This window comes from Mobula hypostoma, chromosome 16 (assembly GCF_963921235.1).
Source record: "Mobula hypostoma chromosome 16, sMobHyp1.1, whole genome shotgun sequence".
NCBI classification, from domain to species: domain Eukaryota; kingdom Metazoa; phylum Chordata; class Chondrichthyes; order Myliobatiformes; family Myliobatidae; genus Mobula; species Mobula hypostoma.
The window spans coordinates 36,709,033-36,723,684 of NC_086112.1; the positions used below are offsets into that span (position 1 = coordinate 36,709,033).

Below are 14,652 nucleotides of genomic sequence, written 5' to 3' on the forward strand. Positions count from 1 at the left end.
TTTTCCTCTTCACATACCTAAAGAAGCTTTTACTATCCTCCTTTATATTCTTGGCTAGCTTACCTTCATACCTCATCTTTTCCCCACCCCCGTATTGCCTTTTTAGTTATCTTCTGTTGCTCCTTAAAAGTCTCCCAATCCTCTGGCTTCCCGCTCATCCTTGCTATGTTATACTTCCTCTCTTTTATTTTTATACTGTCCTTGACTTCCCTTGTCATCCACAGTCGCCCCTTACTCCCCTTAGAATTTTTCTTCCTCTTTGGAATGAACTGATCCTGCACATTCTGTATTATTCCCAGAAATACCTGCCATTGTTGTTCCACTGTCATCCCTGCTAGGGTATCTTTCCAGTCAACTTTGGCCAGCTCCTCCCTCATGGGCCCATAGTCCCCTTTGTTCAACTGTAATACTGACACTTCCAATTTTCCCTTCTTCTTCTCAAATTGTAGATTAAAACTTATCATGTTATGGTCACTATCTCCTACTGGCTCCTTTACCTCGAGTTCCCTTATCAAATCAAGCTCATTACACAACACTAAATCCAGAATTGCCTTCTCCCTGGTAGGCTCTAATACAAGCTGCTCTAAGAATCCATCTCTGAGGCATTCCACAAACTCCCTTTCTTGGGGTCCAGTACCAACCTGATTTTCCCAGTCTACCTGCATGTTGAAATCCCGCATAACAACTGTAGTATTACCTTTGCGACATGCCAATTTTAACTCTTGATTTAACTTGCACCCTATATCCAGGCTACTGTTTGGGGGCCTGTAGATAACTCCCATTAGGGTCTTTTTGCTCTTACAATTTCTCAGTTCTATCCATACTGACTCTACATCTCCTGATTCTATGTCACCCCCCCGCCCCCCGCAAGTGACTGAATTTCATTCCTCACCAACAGAGCCACCCCATCCCCTCTGCCAACCTGTCTGTCCTTTCGATATGATGTATATCCCTGAATATTCATTTCCCAGCCCTGGTCCTCTTGCAGCCATGTCTCTGTTATTCCCTCAACATCATACTTGCCAATTTCCAACTGAGCCTCAAGCTCATCCACTTTATTTCTTGTACTCTGTACATTCATATATAACACTTTTAATCCATTTATAGTAATACCTTTACTCCCCTCACCTTTCACATCGATTTCTATTGCAGTTGGCCATACTCTCCGATCCCTTCCTGAGCTTTCTGCCCCGTTAATTCTGTTGTCTTTCTTAACTTTTCTTATTCTCTCTTTCCCTTTAACTCCATCCTTGTATTTCCAGTTCATCCCCTCCCCCCTACTACTTAGTTTAAACACACTCATGTAGCAGTGGTAAACCTGCCTGCTTGCTGGTCTCCCGTCTGTTAAGGTGCAACCCGTCCCTTCTGTACAATTCATCCTTACCCCAGAACAGATCCCAGTGGTCCAAGAATCTAAATCCCTGCCTCCTGCACCAGCTCCTCAGCCACAGATTCAGATCCCCTATCTCCCTGTTCCTGCCCTCACCAGCACAAGGAACTGGAAGCAAACCAGAGAATACAATAATAATTGTTTTGCTGCCACAAAACAACAAATGTCACAATGCATGCCAGTGATATTAATCCTGATTCTGGTTCTTAAAACCAATCAATGGTTTTGATAGTCTACCCATGGAATCACTCCACAGGACACACTGTGTCCTTTTCTTATGTGGTTCTGATCATATTTTAAGCAGGTTATTGCTGGATGGATTTATGATCAAAGGTGTTTTGTGTGTTATGCAGGGCAGGTAGCAACTAAATAAAAACATTCTGAGGAAAAATAGTCAAACTCATGCTTTGCAACACAAGACGTGCACACTGAGGGTTTTATATACGTGGGATCTACACGCAGTTTTTGAATATGAAGATTACATCTCACTTTGCTTCTTTGAATAATAGTTCATTGCAGTAATTGCTGTTTTGATTTTTGATTTTCAGGTCAAGTGAAGGTTTACAGAGCTCTGTTTGCATTTGAACCCAGAACAGTAAGTACTTTAATTGAAACTGACAGCTGATTTATGTGTTTTAGAGGGATCCAGAAATGCTTAGAATTTAAATTTAACTGCTTTGTTTCTTTTGTTGTTGATAGTAAAACACATCTCGAAACAGCATTGAGTCATTAAGCACTTAGTTTTTAAATTTGAGTTATGGAGGAATAGGATTTTATAGTTGCTAATATGGTCATGAGTTTCATGTTTGGTGTGAAAAACATAAGGAAAAAGAAAAACAGAAATATGTTCAATTTCAAGTTTATTGCCATCTGACTGTACATGTATACAACCAAACGAAACAATGTTCCTCTGGACTGCAGTGCAATAAAGCATCGGTCTAGTGATCTGAAGGTTGCTAATTCGAGCCTCAGCTGAGGCAGCGTGTTGTGTCCTTGAGCAAGGCACTTAACCACACATTGCTCTGCGACGACACCGGTGCCAAGCTGTATCGGCCTTAGTGCCCTTCCCTTGGACAACATCAGTGTCATGGAGAGGGGAGGCTTGCAGCATGGGCAACTGCCGGTCTTCCATACAACCTTGCCCAGGCCTGCGCCCTGGAAACCTTCCAAGGCACAAATCCATGGTCTCACGAGACTAATGGATACCTATTTATTTATGCAACCACAAAACACACAGCAGATAAGACAAAATGTTACCATAAATAAGTTAACAACATATAGTTCGAAGTGGATCTAGTGCACAGTGCAGGTAAACAGTACAGTAAACAGCTCACTGTCTTTGTGATGAGACCTCGGTGGTGGCAAGATGTTCACTTGTTTGACAGCCTGAGGGAAAAAACTGTTACCCAGTCTGGTGGTAGGGATGGTCAACAATGCTTCAGGCCCTTTGTGTACAACACGCCAGGTGAATGTCACAAATGGTGGGGGGAGAGGGGAGGGAGACCACAATGATCCTCCTGCTGGTTTTTTTTACTATCCTTGGTATGGTCTTGCAGCCCAATGCCTTGTCTGTATCACACAATGATGCAGCCAGACTGGACGCCCTCGATGGTACCCATGTAAACGTTGTAGAAAGACGGATCAGGGTTTCAGCAGGTGATAGAGAAAAAGCAAGCATAGCAGAATAAAAATGCTTTGTATTTTTTTTCTTTTCTTTAAACTGTATTACCAAACTTCTAAATCAAACTTCATTGATAGAAACAGGATGAAACGATTGGTTATTTATTGTAAATTTAGTTCTTTGTCAAATCTATTAACTATACTTCTTACTTTTACCTACAAGTATATACCAGTCATGTTATATGTAAATAATTTATTAAAATTTTTGACAATCTAATATCTAGTTTTAACTTCAAAATCATTTATTTCTGTAATTTCTTCAATTACAATATGTTGTATTTTAATGATTTTTTTCTGATTATTCCATATTAAATTTTGGAAGTGGACATTTTTGCAGTAGCACACCAGAATTTCAATCTTGACGTCAGATCACTTGTTCGTATTCATTTTACCAATGTTGTTTATTTGAAGCTGATAGCGTATATAGAAGATATGTGCACAACCAGTACTGAAATTGTTTTGATTTCAACAGCATAAACTTGAAAATTCTCTCCCTTCATTTAATTTTCTCCAAAGTATATGACTACTGCAATGCAGGAGAAGTAAACCTGGAGAAAATAATCTTTTTATTTAAAATGGTTACCCATTTTGTCAGAGAAAAAATTCTTGAACGTAAAATTGTAAACTGTTTTGAAATAAGTGTCAGTTTGCTTCTAGAAATGGCCACATCTCCCTTCGTACGTGACAATTCGGATATTAGCTCCAGTATTTTCCATTCAAAATTACTAGCTTCAAGACTTAAAGCAGCTGGGAGACTGGGAATTACCATACAAATTTAGATGCAGAACTTAGAAAAAAAAGCATTTTGTTCCTGGCAAATGGAAATCCTAGCTTGTTGTTCGAGTTAATTTGAAATAATGATTCCCACAGTGGAAATAATGGCCTCCTGTATATTGGTGAGACCCGACGTAGATTGGAAAGCCACTTCACGGAGCACCAATGCTCCGTCTACCGGAAAAAGTGGGATCTCCCAATGGCCACCCATTTTAATTTCACTTTCCATCCCCGTTCCAACATGTCAGCCCATGGTCTCCTCTACCATTGCGAAGAGGCCGCACTCAGGTTGGAGGAGCAACACTTTATATTCTGTCTGGGTAACCCTCAACCTGATGGCATGAAAATCAGTTTCTCGAACTTCCAGTAATGCCCCCCTCCACTTCTTCACCATTCCACATTCCCTTTTCCCTCTCTCACCTTATCTCCTTACCTGCCTATCATCTCTGTTGGGTGGTCCTCTCCCTTTTCTTTCCTTGGGTGGTCCTCCCCCTTTTCTTTCTTCCATGGCCTTCTTTCCTCTCCTATCAGATTCCCCCATCTCCAGCCCTTCAATCAACTTCCCAGCTCTTTATTTCACCCCTCCCAGTTTCACCTATCACCTTGTGTTTCTTCTTCCCCTCCACCCACCTTCTACATCTGACTCTTCATCTTTTTTTCTCCAATCCTGATGAATGGTCTCGGGTGAAACGTCAACTGTACACTTTTCCATGGATTCTGCCTGGCCTGCTGAGTTCCTCCAGCATTGTGTGTCTTGCTTGGATTTCCAGCATCTGCAGATTTTTCTCTTGTTTGTGATAGGATTTTAAAGTGTTCAGCCATTGTTGTATTGTGTGAAGGCAATTGTACTGAAAGCAGGATGTGCCTGTTGTTGCAATCACTTCCTGTAGCAGACATAACTGATGCAAGCAAGAGCCCTGTGCAATTTTCAGTTCATTTTTAAGTTGATATGATGAGGTGAAATATTTGGGATCTGTTGTATTAGATGGGAATTTTAGCTACTGGTGTGAAAATGAAATCTGCAGACTTCTGCAAGTGTGATTTGCCGAGCAGTATAAATATTAATGTTGTGTTAACATACTTTTTGCATGACCTTGACTGAGAAATGTGCATTGGATGACTTTTACTTTCCCTGTTACAGACAATCCCTTTCGTGCAATTTAATACAAGCTTGATTTCTAACTTTTTCTAATCCTGGGGGAAGGTTATTCTGTTTTTCTCCCTGACAGATATATCTGACCTACTGAGCATTCCCTGTATTTTGTGTTCTTATTTGTTAGGAGAGAATCTGCAAGTAGTGCGCATATGGAACAGACCAAGGATTAGAAATTCGAAGTGTTTCTGTGCACAATGTTATCAAATCTTAGTGACAAATTATTTGGGAGACAAAACTAAAGACTTGCCTTATGGATTGTGAAGTTTATGATTTTCTTCTGGGTCTTCCAATGGCATCCTGAGGATCCCAGGTACACTCAGTGGCCACTTTATTAGGTACCTCCTTTACCTAATAAAGTGGCTACTGAGTATCTTTGTGGTCTTTTGCTGTTGTAGCCCATCCACTTTAAGGTTCGACATGTTGTGCATTCAGAGGTGCTCTTCTGCCTGCCACTGTTGTAACATATGGCTATTTGAGTTGAACTAGTTTGGCCATTCTTCTTTGACTTTAACAAAGCACTTTTGCCCACAAAACTGTTGCTCACTGTCATTTTGTCCTTCCCACCATTTTCTGTAAACTAGACTGTTGTGCATGAAGATCCCAGGAAGTCAGCAGTTTCCGAGATACTCAAACCACTCTGACTGGCACCAACATAGTCAAAACCACTTGGATCACATTTATTCCCCACTCTGGTGTTTGGTCTGAACAACAACAGAACCTCTTGACCATGTCTGCATGCTTTTATGCATTGAGTTGCTGCCACATGATCGACTGATTAGATATTTGCATTAATGATCAGTTGTACAGGTCACTGGATTAACACTTTTAAAGGCCTCCTCAACCATGTATTTATGTTGATGTGAGTGCCCTTGACTCCAACCCATAGCCGTTGGAAATTCCAGTCCAATGCAAAACGTTGGATAATATGGGGTCGTAATGGTCTTAAATATGCGATGGTACATGTGTATGTTAAATATGTGTCCTAATTAATAGAAATAGTGATTGATGGGTAAGGTAACTTGCCAGTGTCTAATGCTAATGGTGCAGTTGGAGGGGCTTTTCATAGCTCTCAATTTAGATACTTGGAATTGCTCCTGTCTATGAGCTTAATAGTCTTCCACTACACCTCTCCACATATTTGACTGCATATCCCAATTGAACCCTATAGGATGGTTCTGCTCAACTGCTCCACTGAAAACTCATTATAACTTTTCAGAATATCCTGTTAGGGACTGTTTCATTGTTTCCTAGGTTAGATTTAAATATTAGACAACTGCTGTAATCTGCTTCAACTGCAATTGATCTCTTCTTAAGACCTGTGGGATAGTTTTAATTGTTAATAGCTGGTCATGACATTCGCCCCCTTTGTGATAACTTGAGCCAGTAACCTGCTCAGTTAGCTAAAAATGAATTCCAGTTTTGCCCCTTGAACTCAGTTAACAAACTTATCATGGTCGGGTTTGAACGTGGTCTTAGATTCACTTTCCTAGTACCATAATAACTAGGCGATTGTACATGTTTTTAATGAGCTCATTGATGCTAATTAAATGTTAGGCTGGCTGATACCAGATTGTGGTGAGCCACAACTTTCTGCAGAAAATTGGAATTCCAGGCTGTTGCTTTTGGTCTCACCGCAAACTAGATGACCACTGACTGCCTCCTTCTACTAAAGATTTAACTTGGGCCATACAAGACTGTTTGAAGCCTTGGTATTCTATTTCTCTTGGCCTAAGGAGAGTCTGGAATCACGAAGACCAACATTTTCCATGGTAAATATTCACACCATCATCTGCTTTGTACACTACTTGCCTAAATGACGCAGTTATCTGCCACATTATGGGCGCCATGGTAGTGTAGCATATAGCACGACACTATTACAGCTCGGGGTGTTGGAGGTTGGAACTCAATTCCAGTACCATCTGTAAGGAGTCTGTACATCCTCCCTGTGGAATGCGTGGGTTTTCCCTGGGTGCTCCAGTTTCCTCCCACAGTCCAAAGATGTATTAGATAGGTTAATTGGTCATTGTAAATTGTTCCATGATTAAGTTTGAGTTAATTCAGAATTGTTGGGAGTCTCTGGGTAGGCTCGAAAGGCCTACACTGTGCTATTTTACTAAATAAAATAAAATCTACCAGAATAGTTTTGCTTAACCTATGACATCAATCACCTAAAAGGTCAAACTCTAGGCATGTGAGAACTTTGAAGTATTTTGCCATTTTTGCACTGGATCTGAATTCTGGAATTTCCTCTTCAAAAGCACACTGGGGGTAAGAATGGGAAGGGGAGTTATTCAAGGGTGCATTCACCAAATGAAGAGCTGCCATTCAAGAAAACATCTTGGTATCAACGACCAAAAAGCAATTAGAGCTTTCTTGTAATGCTACGCTTTCTAAACTGTTAAAAATTCTTGTCTCGCTATGCCTTGTCCTTAGCTAACTATATTATATCTATACCATCCACAATCTATATTGACTTTCTTTTCAATATGCAATGTTCATTATTTTCTAAAACTAACATGCCCTCTGCAATTGCCTTCAAATATGTACTTTTTGTACTCCCACCCTCAGCCGAAATCCCCACTTCTCTGCCCTCTAGATTATGTGTGGTGCAAGCAGTCTATTTTTTTTCCTCATTGATACCTTTACCAATTTTAAACTTCTCAAAATTTCCATGTTCAGGAACTTTTAAGGTACTTTTGTCAGCCTGCAATCTCCTGGCTTTTGTTTTTAAAACTGGATTTTATCTCCATTTAATATGTTCAAATCGTCCGAGCCTATGTTCATTTGCGCCTCTCCATTGCTTAACATCCAAAAATATGATACAATAGACAATAGGTGCAAGAGTAGGCCATTCGGCCCTTTGAGCCAGTGCCGCCATTCACTGTGCTCATGGCTGATCATCCACAATCAGTACCCTGTTCCCGCCTTCTCCCCATATCCCTTGACTCCGCTATCTTTAAGAGCTCTATCTAACTCTTTCTTGAAAGAATCCAGAGAATTGGCCTCCACTGCCTTCTGAGGCAGAGCATTCCACAGAACCACAACCCTCGTGTGAAAAAGTTTTTCCTCAACTCCATTCTAAATGGTCTACTCCTTATTCTTAAACTGTGGCCTCTGATTCTGGACTCCCCCAACATCAGGAACATGTTTCCTGCCTCTAGCATGTGCAATCACTTAATAATCTTATATGTTTCAATCAGATCCCCTCTCATCCTTCTAAATTACAGTGTATACAAGCCCAGTTGCTCCAATCTTTCAACATATGACATTCCCACCATCCCTGGAATGAACCCAGTGAACCTACGCTACACTCCCTCCATAGCAAGAATGTCCTTCCTCAAATTTGGAGACCAAAACTGCACACAGTACTCCAGGTGGGGTCTCACCAAGGCCTTGTACAACTGCAGAAGGACCTCTTTGCTCCTATACTCAACTCCCCTTGTTATGAAGGCCAACATGTCAGTAGCTTTCTTCACTGCCTGCTGTACCTATATGCTTACTTTCAGTGACTGATGAACAAGGACACCCAGATCTCGTTGTACTTCCCCTTTTCCTAACTTGACACCATTAAGATAGTAATCTGCCTTCCTGTTCTTGCCACCAAAGTGGGTAACGTCATATTTATCCACATTAAACTGCATCTGCCATGCATTTGCCCAGTCACCCAACCTGTCCAAGTCACCCTGCATTCTCATAACATCCTCTTCACATTTCACACTGCCACCCAGCTTTGTGTCATCTGCAAATTTGCTAATGTTACTTTTAATCCCTTCATCTAAATCATTAATGTATGTTGTAAATAGCTGAGGTCCCAACACTGAGCCTCGCGGTACCCACTAGTCACTGCCTGCCATTCTGAAAAGGACCTGTTAATCCCTACTCTTTGTTTCCTGTCTGCCCACCAATTTTCTATCCATGTCAGTACCCTACCCCCAATACCATGTATTCTAATTTTCCCCACTAACCTATGTGGGACCTTATCAAAGGCTTTCTGAAAGTCCAGGTACACTACATCCACTGGCTTTCCCATGTCCATTTTCATAGTTACATTCTCAAAAAATTCCAGAAGATTAGTCAAGCATGATTTCCCCTTTGTAAATCCATGCTGACTCGGACCTATCCTGCTACAGCTATCCAAATATGCCGCTATTTCATCTTTTATAATTGACTCCATCATCTCCCCCACCACTGATGTCAGAATAACTGGTCTATAATTGTCTGCTTTCTCTCTCCCTCCTTTCTTAAAAAGTGGGATAACATTAGCTTCCCTCCAATCCGCAGGAACTGATGCTGAATCTATAGTACATTGGAAAATGATTACTAATGCGTCCATGATTTCTAGAACCACCTCCTTAAGTACCCTGAGATGCAGACCATCAGGCCCTGGGGATTTATCAGCCTTCAGTCCCATCAGTTTACTCAACACCATTTTCTGCCTAATGCGAATTTCCTTCAGTTCCTCCGTTACCCTAGGTCCTCTGGCCACTATTACATCTGGGAGATTGTTTGTGTCTTCACAATGTTTTGCATTGTGTCTTTGAAGACAGAGCCAAAGTACCTGTTCAGCTTGTCTGCCATTTCCTTGTTCCCCATAATGATTTCACCCGTTCTGTCTTCAAAGGTCCAACTTTGGTCTTAACTAATTTTTTCCTCTTCACATACCGTAAGAAGCTTTTACTATCCTCCTTTATATTCTTGGCTAGCTTACCTTCATACCTCATCTTTTCCCCACCCCCGTATTGCCTTTTTAGTTATCTTCTGTTGCTCCTTAAAAGTCTCCCAATCCTCTGGCTTCCCGCTCATCCTTGCTATGTTATACTTCCTCTCTTTTATTTTTATACTGTCCTTGACTTCCCTTGTCATCCACAGTCGCCCCTTACTCCCCTTAGAAACTTTCTTCCTCTTTGGAATGAACTGATCCTGCACATTCTGTATTATTCCCAGAAATACCTGCCATTGTTGTTCCACTGTCATCCCTGCTAGGGTATCTTTCCAGTCAACTTTGGCCAGCTCCTCCCTCATGGGCCCATAGTCCCCTTTGTTCAACTGTAATACTGACACTTCTGATTTTCCCTTCTCCCTCTCAAATTGTAGATTAAAACTTATCATATTATGGTCACTACCTCCTAATGGCTCCTTAACCTCGAGTTCCCTTTATCAAATCAAGCTCATTATACAACACTAAATCCAGAATTGCCTTCTCCCTGGTAGGCTCTAATACAAGCTGTTTTAAGAATCCATCTCTGAGGCATTCCACAAACTCCCTTTCTTGGGATCCAGTACCAACCTGATTTTCCCAGTCTACCTGCATGTTGAAATCTCCCCATAACAACTGTAGTATTACCTTTGTGACATGCCAATTTTAACTCTTGATTTAACTTGCACCCTATATCCAGGCTACTGTTTGGGGGCCTGTAGATAACTCCCATTAGAGTCTTTTTGCCCTTGCAGTTTCTCAGTTCTATCCATACTGACTCTACATCTCCTGATTCTCTGTCCCCCCTCGCAAGCGACTGAATTTCATTCCTCACCAACAGAGCCACCCCACCCCCTCTGCCAACCTGTCTGTCCTTTCGATATGATGTATATCCCTGAATATTCATTTCCCAGCCCTGGTCCTCTTGCAGCCATGTCTCTGTTATTCCCTCAACATCATACTTGCCAATTTCCAACTGAGCCTCAAGCTCATCCACTTTATTTCATATACTTTTAATCCATTTAAAGTAATACTTTTATTCCCTTCACCTTTCACATCGATTCCTATTGCACTTGGCCATACTCTCCGATCCCTTCCTGAGCTTTCTGCCCCATTAATTCTTTTGTCTTGCTTAATTTTTCTTATTCTCTTTCCCTTTAACTCCATTCTTATATTTCCTGTTCATCCCCTCCCCTCCACTACTTAGTTTAAACACACCCGTGTAGCAGTGGCGAATCTGCCTGCCAGAACGCTGGTCCCCCGTCTGTTAAGATGCAAACCGTCCCCTCTGTACAATTCACCCTTACCCCAAAACAGATCCCAGTGGTCAAGAATCTAAATCACTGCCTCCTGCACCAGCTCCTCAGCCACACATTCAGATCCCCTAGCTCCCTGTTCCTGCCCTCACTAGCACAAGGAACTGGAAGCAAACCGGAGATAACCACCCTGGAGCTCCTGCTTTTCAGCCTTATTCCGAGTTCACTGAAGTCACGCTGGAGAATTTCTTTCCCCTTCCTCCCGACATCATTTGTGCCAACATGCACCACCACTTCCGACTGTTCACCTTCACCCTTGAGGATGCCCTGCAATCGGTCCGTGACGTTCTGGATCCTGGCACCAGGGAGGTAACACACCATCCTTAAATCCTGCCTGTTGCTGCAGAAACCCCTTTCTGTACCTCTCACTATGGAGTCCCCTACTACCACAGCTCTGCCTCATGTCTGTCTCCTCGGCTTTGTTTCAGTGCCAATTTTTGACTCGCAGACCTGCCCGCCTCTCAGACTGGCAATGTCTTCTGTCCCGACAGCTTCCAAGAGGGTGAACCTGTTTTCAAGAGGTACATCCCCTGGGGTCTCCTGTCCTCCAAGCATCCATCCCTTCCTCATCGTCGCCACCTCCCCCCTCTCTCTTCTGGTATCTTCGGTGTAATGATCTCTCTGTAGGTCCTGTCCAGAAAACTCTCGGTTTCTCGGATGAACCTGAGGTTATCCAGTTGCTTCTCCAGTGCCTCAACACGGTCCTTCAGGAGCTGAACCTGGACTCACTTTCCACATTTGTAGCAGCCAGAGGCACCATCTGTATCCCTGACCTCCCACATCATGCAAGCAGCACACTGAATCAGTTGACCTGTCATTTCTTCACCACCTCTCACCCTCTCCAACTGTGGTGTAGTCTCCTCCCTCAGCCTCCTTGCCAAAGACTCTCGAGACAAAGACTCGCACTTTTCTCACAAGGCACTTCCCTCGACAAGGCTGCTCCACGAGAGCAAACCTTGATTATATTGGCTGATATTTTGACTAATTCGTTTCACTTGTCACACCTCGGCTGACCTTGAACATTTGTCTTGCAGGCTGGTCTCGACCGGGTTTTAAATCAACCGCTCCTTCTCAGCCAATGCCCTGACTCACTCCTTCAATTGTCGCACCTCAGCCGATCTCGAATGTTTGAATACCAACTCAGACGTATACAAAACAGAGACATGAGACTTCAGATGCTAGAATCTGGAGCAAAAAACAAACTGCTTAAGAAACTTGGTGGATTCAGCAGAATCTGGGGGGGGGTGTACAGGTGGCATGTTGGCAAGGAATTGTTAGCAGCTCAAGTTGACACTCTACAACAGGACTGAGAGTGGAGGATTAAGGCAAGGGCCAGCAGGAAGTGGGTGTACCACGAAGGGAATATTCGTTCATCAGCTTTCTCTGCTGTCGCCATTTTTTCCCCACTACTTGGCTGCATCTGCCTTCGCCTCTCCTCAGTGCACCTATCACCTACTGGTCATCTGCCTCACCTGATCCTGTGTCCTTTTTTTTATGCCATCTTTCTGCCCTCTCCACTCAGTCATGACACAGGATAGCTTGTTTTATGCACTAAAAGACACCTAGACAATACTTGGGCAGGAATTAATAAGTGGCAAGTAATACTCTACTACAGAAGTGTCACACAATGACTATCTCAGGAAAAAGTCCACTCACTAACCACTTCCAAGAGCATTACCATCACTGAGATCACCTCTATCAACACTTGACACAATTTGACTCGGTACATAGCATAGCTGGAAGAACATGTCAGTAAAGAGTACCTTGAAACAAGGAATCACCTCCTGACCCACCAAACCCCTCAACACCATCTGGAATACACAAATTAGAGAATACTCTCTAATTGCCTGGATGAGTGTAATGCTGACAACTCTCAACAAGTTCAGTAGTATCTCAGGTAAATCATCGTGCTTCTGCCACCTTGTAAGCAACCATAAGCATTCTTTTCCTCTGCCATTGGTGCATACCATCTACAAAATGCACTGCAGTTATTCACCAAAGCTCCTTCGACAGAACCCAGTCCCAAGCCCAGCACTTCTACCATCAAAGACAAGAATACTAGGTGCATGGGAAACCTGCATTTGTAGTTTCCCTTCTGATATGCACACCATTCCTATTCAGAATTAAATCACCGGTCTTTCATTATAAGTGGTTCCAAATACTGGAAATCTGTGCCACTACTGTATGGGAACGCTTGAAAGACTGAAAGGGATCAAGAAGGGGACTCACCAACTTTCAAGGACAATAATCATTGTTCTTTCCAGTGACAGGCAGATCCTGGAAAATCCGTTAACAAAAGAAGGCTTGTGACCAAAATGGATATCGTTTCTCATTCATGTGAACATATGCGCTTCTCAAATTCAAACAGCTGATAAATGAAGGATAGATGATTAATTAATGTACTTCATTTTTGCAAATAGCAAATTAATGTTCAGTGTTACAGTCAAAACAAACTATATTTTCATATTCAATCTAACTTGCGTCCACAAAACGGGGAAATAGATGCTAATCACAAGCTGTCTCTTTTGTGCTTTGACTGACTTGCTTTGTAGCAGTTTTATTTCTGATGACTACGGAATATAAAGATTTTAGCTCTGAACTCTGGGGCTTTACAGACTGTTAATTAGAACCTGCCTGTTTTACCTCTTCTGTTTTAATCTTTTTTTCAAAAGAGTGGAAATGTCATTGATATCGTCACACACTGAAATTTCACAATGAGCCCTTGTCTGAACTGTCGGACCAAATTTCCTGCAAATGCCTTCATTAATAGAAAGGTTTCCATCACTGTGCCTTTGAATATTGGACACCTTTGATAGGGCATCCATCACACATTGTTCAATCTTCAACAGCGCCTATGGTTATTTATTTTTATACACGATCAATTAGTTTTTGAGAACAATATTTAAGCGTTACTTAATTCCAAAATTTATTCCATGAGGAAGGATGAGTTTTTAAAAAATATCTGATAAAATAAATGCTTTTATCAGATTGTTACTTATTATAGTAAAGTTACTTCTAAGGCAGAAACTTCTTACCTTATGGTTACCATGAATCAATTGTATATGTTGGACCAATTAATCCGTGACCTCCTGCATACAAGTTGCTTTTGTGTAATTTTTTTCTCCCTTTCGGGTTATTGTGGTTATTGCGTTGCTTCTGGTAGTTGAACAATGGAAAATGAAAGACCATTGATGGCAAATTAAATATATAAGATTTATTATGGACAGCACTGCTCATCCCTTTTTGAGGCACGATGCAGAGTATCAACATTTAAATTGTAGTCGCCAAGGCAGACTTTCAACATTATCCACCATCACTTTTGGTGTGGAGCCAATTAAGATGGGGGAGATCTTAAATGCTTTTTTTTTGCATCTGCATTTATTCGGGAGACAGTCAGAGTCTATAGAAGTAAGGCAAAGCAGCAGCAAGGTCTTGGACTATACACAGATCACAAAGAAAGGTGTTTGCTGTCTTGAGGCAAATTAGGGTGGATAAATCCCTTGGGCCTGGCAAGGTGTTCCCTCAGACCCTGTGAGAGGCAAGTGCAGCAATTGCAGGGGCCCCAAGCAGAGATATTTGAATCATCCTTGGCAGCAAGTTAGGTACTAGAGGCCTGGAGAGAGCTATTGTTCCGCTACTT

General features: G+C 42.0%; 1 protein-coding gene across 1 annotated transcript in view; it reads left to right on the plus strand.

Moving 5' to 3' along the window:
• Positions 1-14,652, plus strand: part of ostf1 (osteoclast stimulating factor 1) — a 50,734-nt gene that overhangs the window by 8,029 nt on the left and 28,053 nt on the right. The window contains exon 2 of the mRNA XM_063068757.1: positions 1,939-1,985. Within this exon, the coding sequence (XP_062924827.1) occupies positions 1,939-1,985 (47 nt within the window). The remainder of the gene's footprint in view (positions 1-1,938; positions 1,986-14,652) is intronic.